Here is an 11036-nt window from a genome sequence, read left to right as displayed (position 1 = left end):
GCGCCCAACGCCGCTCGCACCGCGCTCGAACCGCGCGGGGCCCTCACGGCGCAGGCGCGGCCCCGCCACCGGCGCGCTGGGGCGGGAGCAGCACGCGCCGCCGCGGTGCACTGTGGGCGGGCGGGGCGCGGCGGCGATTGGTGCGGCGGGGGAATCCCGGCCCCGCCCCTCCCGGGGCGCGCCCGCCCCTCGGTGCCTGCGCGCGCCGGGGCTCCGCGCTGCGAGGCGCTGCCGCGATGGGGCCGCGGCTGCTGCTGGTGCCGCTCGGGTGCCTCGCGCTGCTGCTGCTGCCGCTGCCGCCGCCCGGCGCCGCCGAGTTCAGCCCTTCCCTGGACAGCGACTTCACGTTCACGCTGCCCGCCGGCCGCAAGGAGTGCTTCTACCAGCCCATGCGCAAGGAGGCCTCGCTGGAGCTCGAGTACCAGGTCGGGCAGGGCGGGAGGGCGCGTCTCCCCGCGGGGTGTCCCGAGGGGAGCTGCGGTCCCGCATCCCGTCGTAACGGCGGCGCTGCCGTCTCCGGGCCGTCTGCCCGTCCCCCTGTACAGCGGCTCCACCAGGCCCTGATGCCGGCAGCTCGGTCCTGCCTTGCTGGGGCCGCAGCCTCGGCCCTGAGGGGCAGTGACTGCCGAGGGATGCGGTGCCCTGCCCCGAGCAGCGGCCGCGGGGCTCCACCGGCCTCACCCGGGCGCGGGCAGCCCAGCCCTGCCCGGGACTCTGCCGGCCTCGGCAGCGCCCGCAAAGCCACGCTGGAATTGTGCGCTCTTAGAAGTTCTGCCTTCGGGAGTTAAAAATTAACTTACCTGCCTATTTAATTATTCTAATACGTTCTTTGGTGGTTTGGGGACACTTCTTTGTTTCTGCTTTAGAAGAGCTCAAGTTGCCATCCTTTAAAAGGGCTGAATGTAGAAAGTTCACGGTTGTGACCTTGTGTTGTAGCTCTAAAGCGTAAGGAACGTTGTGCTGATGCACAGAGCCCGTACTTGCCTATCTTCGTGCTGATATTAAACACCTTTTACCTCAATGATGAAAGTTTTACAGAAACAGCCGAATTTAACAGACTATCATTAAGATTTCAATGTCCTTCTTGGGAAGAGTCGAGTTTCCCAGAGATGTCTGGGATAGGTTTCAATCTCAGACTTTTTTTTTTCCTCCTTAAAACAAAAACTTTTTCTACAGTAAAATAGGTACAGTGAGGGAAGCTGCACTGAATATTTTCCCACCCTACTACTACTGTGCCTCTAGGCTGGCCAGGATCTGTCTCTCTTTCCCTCCATCTGTTTTTCCCTTCTCTTTCTCAATGGAAAGATAAAGCTGAAATTCCTGATTATTTCTAATACTGTTACATGCAGAACTGAAAAAGAATGAAAGACAGAGGTGTTGAAGCTTTGTTCAGAGGCCTGTCTAAGCCAAACAGAAGTTTATTTTGCACAGAATAGGATTTTAGTTTGATCATAAGCTAAATAAAGACATTATTTTAGAAAGGGCTAATGTGTATAACATTATACACGTAACTTATTTCTACTCAGGCATAAATTTCTTAGCACTACTGTTAACAGTAATGATTCATCTTTCTATTTCAATGTGTAGAAAAGGAGCTCTGTATATTATTGCAAATAGATTTATTTTGTACTTAATTATGTTAGTGGCTAAGGCATAGGAGTATTTAACATAGGATGCAGGTCACTCTCCAAAGAAATAAGGTAAACACTATGCAAATATAAAGGTTCTTTTCTGGGTGTTTAGACTGGAGCATACCCCTAAGGATACGTCACTATATATGGTTTTTAATTTGATCAGCTGTTAGCTAGTAATTTTCCTTGTCCTTTATTCATTTTTTTTTATTTTTGTAAGTCTTCAGTGTCAGTTTGAGCCAGTGTAAACTTTGCCCTCCATTTCAGCAGGAGCAGACTGTTGTACTGAAAAAGCTGACTGGAAAACAAGCAAACAAAAAATTCCCCTAGCATGGACTTAAGTAATGTCATAAAAATGATCCCTCTCCACCCCCTTATGCAGTTACTACCTTCCCTATAAAGAATTTCTACAACACAGTAGGTGTGGTGATACAACTGTAGCTGTGTTATACAGTTAAAGCAACACACCTTTTGTAATGCTGTAGACACTCCCTGAGAACTTAAGAAGCTAAATGCCTTCAATTCCTCCTACCTTTGGGAAAAGAGAATGCCCTGGCAGAATTCAGACCTTAAATGTGTATCAAAAGGTGGGAAGGACTTGTGGTACAGCTTTGATCGGCGTAAGAGGTTTGGTCCAGTTTTCAACACTGTTAATTCACCCAACAAAGATGTCTTAGGGGTGACAGCACATAATGTTCAAGTATGTGTAACACGTATGTACAGGAAAGTGACTTGTTAAAACATTTCTGCCACTGAAATGGGAGTAGTGCAGGTACTTACCAGTCAATGACATCTGCCATAGAAGTGCTAGATTTAGACATCTGTTGTTGGTATTTTTACAGGTTGTTTAACCCTGCCTGTTGATAAAACTGCATGCATTCTTAAACGTAATTAGGGAAAGGTTCAATAAAAGCCCAGCCTTGCAGGTTTAGATCACATTTAGTTTAAGATTCCAAAATTGCTAAAATGCTTTTAGGTCGAGCCGTGTTTTAATCTGTTTCCAGTTAACTTGGTGTTGGCTCATCCAGATAGATTATTCTTTCAGATTCCTTATTTGTCTGTTCCCTTACCTACAAACGTTTGCCTTCCCTAAAAATGTTTCTGTCAGCAGTGCAAACAGGAATTCCACTGGTCGGAGGTTGGTTATTTTTGTTTGTTTCACAGGTTCTGGATGGAGCAGGATTAGATGTTGATTTTCATCTGCTGTCCCCGAAAGGTGAAACTCTAGTTTTTGATGAAAGAAAATCAGATGGAGTTCATACGTAAGTTTAAAATCTTCAAACTCAGAAGTGTTACATAAAGAACTTTTCTGGTTTCTTTGGCAAATACAACTAAAATGAAGGTTGACTACTTTTTATTCCTTAGTATTACAAAAGACTTTCTAATAGGACAGTTTGAGAACAACAATTTTCTTTTTATAGACACTGAATGCTTTTTACATGGATTGTACCATGAAGTGAAGGGTACTTTTGTTTTAATGATAGATGTTAATGTTCAATGGATAAAAATAATTATTATGCAGTTGAAAAAGGTCTCCATATCTAGTACCAAAGATCATTTCATTCATACAAATAACAAGCTAAAAAGTCCCCTATTTTTCCAGTCCTTTTGTCAAAACATGTAATATTTGCTGCAATTTTACTATACAGTATAAGAATTACACTTGCTGTGTATTTTTTGGTAATAATTAACAATGATTCAAAATCCCTGAAAAGAAATGAAAGCAAGCTGCTGTCTTCATCATTTTGAGCCTTGAGAGTCAGTGGGATTGTTTTGTTGTGACTGTGTAATCTGTAAGGTGTCTTTAAAGTTCTTATTTTTATACAAAAAGAAGATCTGGTTATTTCTAAGTGCATGATTGTCAGTCTTTAAGACAGAGGTGTACAAAAACTGACTTTTTGAGAACCAGCACGGAAAGTGTAGTTAATCACATTTTGCTTAATTACACAGGGTGGAAACAGAAGATGGAGATTACATGTTCTGCTTTGACAACACATTCAGTACCATTTCTGAAAAGGTGATTTTCTTTGAATTGATCCTGGACAATATGGGAGAAGATGGACAAGATGAGGAAGACTGGAAGAAGTATGTTACAGGCACAGATCTCCTAGACATGAAATTGGAAGATATTCTGGTTAGTATTTTATCTTTAATTCTCTTCATTGTAAGAGCATTTGGAAAAAAAATCAGCGTCATGTAGCCATTCTGCCTCTGTCTGATGCATCATCCTGGAATGTATTCCAGTTCCATATATTGCTTTTACTAATACAGGAAGTCTACCACCATGGATCTCTTGTTTATACAACGAAACTTGAAGATCTTTTCAGAATAGGCCCTTCATCAGCAAGAAGAAACTGGCTAGCTCTCAGTCACTTGCTTTCCAATTCAGCTTCTTTTCTTCCTACTGCTAAAATGGGACATTCTTCCCTAGCAGCAATGAAATTAATACTTTGACCATTAAAGTATTACTTAGTCCCAATGATGTAGTTGGAATTACTGCGTAATTTTTATCAACATTTAAAAATAAGGTACACTGTGTTAGTCTCTTTATCGCATCTTTGCAGAAGTATGGATTGCTGTTTCTATCTTCAGTAAATTAGACAATACTCTGTTAGGTTTTTTGGCCCCAAATTTTATTACACCTTTTCAAACTAATAAACAGAATGAAAGTTAATTTGCATAAACTACAGGTTAATCTTTGGAGACGTTGTATGAGAGGTTATGTTTACTTAAACTGTATTCTGACCCTATTCGATGTAGGATTCAGACTACTGCTGAGTCAAAGCTCTTACTCTCTTTATGATCATTCAATATTGAGATTACTCTAGAAGCAAAGGATTGCTTGGTTCTCCAGTACCACTGTTCTTACTGCTTGGTAGGATGCGGTGAGCTATTGTTTGTTTGATCAGAGCTACAGACAATAGGTATCTTAAAAAAAAACCAACTCAAAATCCCAACATCTGCACACACTGAATACATCATGTAGAAAATTACAGTGTATTATTTATTGCCATAAACACAATGCAGATTTTTAAATAACAAAATAATGTTTAAAATCTTTTGTAGGTGTATGATACACATTTAAATAATAATAAAATCAAATACAGAATCTGAAAAGCTGACCAGATCTTTAAAAATGTTAATCAAGACACTTTAAAAAAGTGAAGTTTATATGTGGAGTTGTGAAGAAAATCCCTCTCACACTAACCACAAAAAATACTTGAATGGATTTGATAGACACTTGTTTACATACTGGTATCTCTTCCAAAAGAAAAAGAAATGCAGAACTTCTCTTTGAGAGCCTTGAAAATCTTATAAAGTAGGTTGTTTTTGTAAAGTTAACATTAGTATTTGATCCCATTGTTTACTTAGCCAAGTATTACTTTCCCTGCAAGCTCTATGAGGACTAACATAAACACTTAGTAGTTTAATTCCTTAATGAAAACACCTTTTCTGTTGAAAATAGGGAATTGTGTCTTATTTTTAAAGCTTTTGTGTCATGTTGATGTTCCTTATTGTGTAACAATGAACTTTATCATCATAAAATTATTTGGCTCCCCAAAATAGCTATTTTGAAATATTTTTGTTAAATACGAAACAGAGAAAATGTTACTGCTGGGTTTAACCGTATCGTTTTGGTTTTTTTTTTTTAATTCTTAGCCTCCTCTTACTGCAAATGTTACTCTTCTCACTAAAAGTTACTTTAGGATCCATAATTATATCAAGAACATAATTCAGCACTTCATGAGAACAGCTTTTATGTTGTTAGTATCTATTATGTGGTGGATGAAACTTCAAGAGATCACAGGGTCAGGTGTTTACTTAGTGCAGAATAAGGTGCGGATCTTGAGCTGCCATCATCACGACTGGAGCGTTCATGTACTTCCTCTAGTTCCAAGGGTAACACTTTATGTCCTTTGTAGGACCTCCGCTTGTCCTATTCAAAATTTATTGTCTAAACTCTGCTTTTGTATCAAGGTTGAAGCAGTAGTTTATGGCCACTACAGTAGAAACACCAGAAGCAGACAGGAATGTAACATTATTGTACTTTTCTTTTGCTACAGATACAGGCCTGATGGTGATTTGCATTCAAAAGCTCCTTAATTTTATTATGTGGCAGAAAAAACTTTACATTTGCTTGCTACTACATAATTTGGTTTGAGACTAGTTCTGCAGTATTCACTGCTTTTTATTTGTCCAGATAGGTTTGATTTCTCTCTTACCTCCCTACATATAAAAGAGAAAAACCAAAATTACTAGAGAATACTAATGTTACATAAATTAAGTCTTTTCAGGTGACACACAATAAACAGGCTAGACAAATTAATGAAAATTGATGAGGTGTACATTTTAAAATGAAATTAACTCTTCACTTGTTAAGAAATTAAATTACAGGTGGTAATAAAGTGTTAATAATTTTGTATGTGCTGCAAGCTATCCACTTAATTCAGGCGTTCTTTTTTTTTCTAAAAATACTCTTTTGTTACTTACCAGGAATCCATCAACAGTGTCAAAGCCAGATTAAGCAAAAGTGTCCAAATTCAGACCCTGCTCAGAGCATTTGAGGCTCGTGACCGAAACATACAAGAAAGCAACTTCGACAGAGTGAATTTCTGGTCCATGGTCAACTTGGGAGTAATGGTGGTGGTATCAGCTGTTCAGGTTTACATGTTGAAAAGTCTCTTTGAAGATAAGAGGAAAAGTAGAACTTAATATTCGTTAATGTTCATATTATGATCGTAACAATATAACAGGTCTGGGGGAGGAGGGGAGCAATAAACTACGGTAAAGAAAATAAAGACCTTTCAGATTCTATTGAACAGACAGTAAAAATCAGGTTTTCAATTCACATTGGGCTTTTTGGATGTGATGGTGCTGGTCTTGTTTGTGTTTGGGGTTTTTGTTTTTTGTGGTGGTTTGTTGTTTTTTTTAAAACAAAAAGATAATGCATCCTCCCAAGCTCTCCCATTTTTCCAAACGCTACTATTTTTTTGTACTTGTAGGATTTGTTAATGATTGTTAATGCCTACCTTATGCATAGCACACTTGGTGCATATGCAAAGTAATGTTAATATAACTGTCATTTTTTTAATTTTCACATAAAAGTTTAAGTAGTAACAGACATTGGTTTAGTTGCTGTTAAATACTGAATGAATTTACATATGTGCCTAAGTTTACAGGATTGGTAGTTACTGTCATTTTTCTTCAAAGCTATATGTTTTTAAAAATCCTTTGTTTCTGTTCTTTGGCATCATGGAGAAACACTGGGCTAACTATGTAAGAACATGAGATCTCCTTTTATAACAGATGACTAATATCAGCACTTTAAAAAAAGCACCATCAATGTGAAATTGAGTCAGTCTTGAAAAACAATTGGAGAAAATAGGTACAATTCCAGTTCATAAATCTTTCTGTCCTGTAGTTGCATGATCCTATTTTCCTTTTTGGCTGTTACATGAGACAAGTGACTACATGGTATACAAACAAACACAGACATACTTCCAAGTGTGATGTGCAAATTCTTAGTTACTCTTACCTCATGTAATAGCTAATTTTTTTAAAAATTAATTTCTCATGTTTTTTCCTTTTAATAAAGGCAGGGGTTGTCATGGTATACCAAAAGAAACATTGATTGCTGTAGTCTCAAAATCCCTCTTATTTTCCACTTTATTTTTATTACAATTATGACTAATGTAACAATCAGGTGACTTACACAGCCATGTAAAACCAAAGCTGTTCACCTAAGCTTTCCATTTTTGCTCACCTTCACAAGTCTTTCAGCTGTGTAAGTACACTCTCTTCATATAACCAGTGTTTCTGTACCTAGCTGTTCATATGACTAAGGCACAAATCACAGGAGCAGTAAGTACAGGCTTCGAGTTTTATGATCAACTGAATATGTAGTATCGCTTAACTAAGGCAAAGCTAATATCAAATCAGAAATCGATAATATCTGGATGAGGTGGCTTTTAACAGTGTAGTGAGGGTATAAAGTTTTTGCCAAAACCCCTGGTACATGAGAGTTAACTTTTTTTTAGTAGTTCAAAGTAATTTTCACAATGTGCCAAGTCATTGCAATTTCTTGTATAAATGTGTTAGCTACATTTCATTCTAAGAGTTTTTTAAAAACTTTATTAAAAGCACTTTTAAAGAAGTGTTTTAAAAAAAGTATATGTAGTAGTATTGTGCCTGTTGTGGGGTCATCTGTATGAATGGCAGAGTTCCAACTTTGAGACCTTGTGATTAAATACTGTTTTATGAATAAAAACAGGGTCAATAGGTGCATTGAAGAAATACGTTGTTCAAATGAAGCAGATGCTAGCAAGGGCTACAGAACATAGAAACAGCACTTCAGTTTCAACTTCAGAGAAGAGGACCTAGCAATAATATTTCTAAATAGTTTTTATAAGCAAGAGTATTATTATTATTATTACAGAACTTGTTATAGAGGGCTCCAAAGGCTGTTGAGCTACTTCATCTTTCTGCAAAGCTGTGTCCAAAATAAGACTGTAACCCTTTAAGGTTTTGTGTATCTTACTTCCATATGATGCTTTCTGTTCTAAACTGCCTGGAAGTAGAAAGCTTTGTTCTTACCCCAGAAATATGTCTAGGAAAAAATAATTGTTTCAGCTAGAGTAGCAAATAATGTTTTCCTGCCATTTCCCTGTCTATCTCCCAGTAGCACTATACCACATTGTTATCTTTGCTTGCATCACCCTCTGCAAAATGCTGAACCAGCTCTGGGAAGCTGTGACTAAGATATCTACCTCTGCTTTCCAAGCTACTAGATGCGTTTCACCTTACAACTCCAACAGATAAGCTCTGCCAAGTTTTCCAAGGGCACCTTAAGGGATTGAGTTCCCAAGCTGCTCTGCTGTGCCTCTCTGACAGTAGTTATACATCAGGGGCAAACCATTTGGTGTCTCAGTTTAACCTGCTACTGACTGCAGCCTGCTCTGATCAAAGACACAGGACTGCTGCAGTTCGGTGTCTCCCATTATAAATAGCAATCGCTGGTAGAAGGAAAATGCAACAACTGGCACCAGAGTTCATCTGGAAGAAATTATTGTTTTGCAACTAAGAGCTCTGACTATATTTTCTCATCATTCAAGGTCCACTAGAAAATGAAAGAGGGAATAACTAGAAAGGTTCATTGACTTTGGCAGCTGGAATATGTTTATGATAGGTGAAGGATTTGGCATTCAAACTTACAGTTAAATAACATTGTATTTGGATTTTGAAGAGTAGGTTGCTTTTGACTGTATAAAATTTACAAAGGAGAATATAAATTACATTTTCTTTCTTAATGGACTTTTTATTCAGAATTAAATGTTTTAAGACTTGCAGATGTTGAATAATTATGCAAAACTGAGATTTTCAATAAATCAAGTTTAAACCTGTGTTTGTGTTCATTTTATAATGAAGAATTCTCTACCACTGAATGATGCAAAAGATCAAGGATGCTAAGCTAACAAGAATTTTGGTTTTAGTAATGCAGCTTTTTCATTTCTTCTTCATGCAGTATTCAAATTTTGTTCTTATTCACTGTAACCCAAAATCAACTTTATCAGTGCAAATAATTTACGATTTGCACAGGCATCAGATCAGAAAGACACCAGCTTCTGGTCGTTTAAAGAGAAAATATTTAACTGTCTATTTCAGCAGCAAATATCAACAGGAAATTGTATCACAGTATCAAGCTCACAATTAAGAATCTCATAATATAAATTACTCCTGGTTATTCACATGTAATAGTTTTGCATTACTCATAAAATAATACTCAATAAAGCTCAAAATATTGCAGCATTTTTTCAGGTTAATTGAGTAACACACATGACAAATCTGAGCTTGTTTACCATTTCGTAAGACTCCTGAGACACTGGGGCCTATCCGGAAGTCTGCAAACCACATTGTTCAAGTACTGAAACGGGAACTTCCTTTGTGCTGCATTTTGAATCAATGAAATAGATCATAAAATATTACGGTCCAATGGTACATTATCAGATTGGGCAATTAGTGGTAGAAGGAACAGTGATTTGACTTGGAAAAGTACATGAGCAGTAAAAACTCTCAAGAGCTATTTTTGGACACAGACATGAGAAATACCTGCAAGTTTCTTTTCCTGATCTCTGCAAGTGTGCACCATGAGAAATGACACCTTCTGCCTTCACTTTGCACACACAACGCAGCACAGCCTTGTGCCTCAGATTGACACAATGTTTCTCGTGCTCAGCAGTGCAGCACGGCCTTGTTTAACTCCACTTGTTTGCCAGGTTGCATCAGCATCCTCAGTCCATGACCATGTGGTACAGTGTTAAGACCACATTTTTAAAAATTTTACTCAATTAGTCACAGCAATTACTTAATTACTTTTTTCCCCCCTTTCTGGAGTATTTTTTTTTTTCAATTTATATGGCAATCTGTTCTAAAGACTCATTAGCCCCAGAACTTAATTAAGACAGCCTGAAACAAAGCCTGAGCTATATCTGATGTCTTTAAAAACTAACAGTTCCTGTGTTTTAAAGAACAATTCTCCTCGAGACACTTTCATTTGAGAACTTAGCAACTTGCGGTGTAGACAGGAAACACACAACTCCTAGTTACTGCTCAGAAATGGCTTATTTAGTTAAGCCTTTCCTTTTTCCATGCTCTCCCCCTGGCTCCAGCAGTATTCCCTCACAGAAATTCACTATTCATACAAGAGGAATGCTGTATTAATAGTGAGGTACAGAGGTGAGTAAACACAATTTACACAAATTACTACAGAAATTAAAAATGCAATCAAAAGCTACATACCGTTTTGTATAAAACAACAATTCATATAACATAACCTGATTTTTATCAAAGGTAAAGATAATAAAATAGTAATAGAATAATGAAAAAAATAAGATAATGATAAACTCAGAAGTAGTAGTAAGCACACCTACACTGCTGAAGTTTCACCAGAAGCATCTGAATTACATCTCTCATGCTGTCTAGTGCTATAGTTTACAACAGTTAATGAGACTTGGAACCCATACTGTTGCCAAACTCCTTTCTTCCCTTGGTACTTACCAAGTTTCTGGAAGTAAAACATCCTTCCTTGCTCTCCATCTGCTACCTGCTAAATTGGAATACAGGTGCATAAGGAAGGCACTGAGTTGCCAAAAGAAAAGTTCTAGAAGCATATATCTATACATTTCAACCTTATGCTAAGGGACCCAAAATTAAACATCTAATTAAAGTCCTTTTCTTCTATGCTGAAGGATTTAATGGAGTTAAAACCTTTCCAGTTGTTCATTAATTCCCTTTCCCACAATTTCCAACTATTCTTGACGATCTCTAGAAATTTACCCTTAGTGCTTTTGGGTCTCTGCTAGCATGCAACCAATTTGTGAAGTTATGAATACCAAATTAGAGGAACCA

The 11036-nt window shown here is 38.2% G+C and overlaps 1 protein-coding gene across 1 annotated transcript; it reads left to right on the top strand.

Moving 5' to 3' along the window:
- The first annotated feature begins 231 nt into the window (after window positions 1–231).
- TMED5 (transmembrane p24 trafficking protein 5) lies at window positions 232–9031 on the top strand. The gene is made up of 4 exons (XM_039555726.1): window positions 232–425; window positions 2796–2893; window positions 3582–3765; window positions 6126–9031. Exons 1-4 carry the CDS (start codon window positions 237–239, stop codon window positions 6342–6344), a joined length of 690 nt encoding a protein of 229 aa, XP_039411660.1. The 5' UTR covers window positions 232–236; the 3' UTR covers window positions 6345–9031.
- Window positions 9032–11036: the final 2005 nt, after the last annotated feature.

The sequence above is a fragment of the Corvus cornix genome, chromosome 8 (genome assembly GCF_000738735.6).
Source record: "Corvus cornix cornix isolate S_Up_H32 chromosome 8, ASM73873v5, whole genome shotgun sequence".
NCBI lineage: Eukaryota > Metazoa > Chordata > Aves > Passeriformes > Corvidae > Corvus > Corvus cornix.
Note: the sequence above shows the minus strand (reverse complement) of the source record. Positions and strands in the feature narration are given on the sequence as shown.

Excerpts from the sequence above, each read along its gene's own strand:
- TMED5 (XM_039555726.1), top strand. The coding sequence starts at position 237 with ATGGGGCCGCGGCTGCTGCTGGTGCCGCTCGGGTGCCTCGCGCTGCTG. Across the intron at positions 2,894-3,581 it reads AAATCAGATGGAGTTCATAC|GGTGGAAACAGAAGATGGAG; the intron begins GTAAGTTTAAAA and ends TTAATTACACAG. Across the intron at positions 3,766-6,125 it reads TGAAATTGGAAGATATTCTG|GAATCCATCAACAGTGTCAA; the intron begins GTTAGTATTTTA and ends GTTACTTACCAG.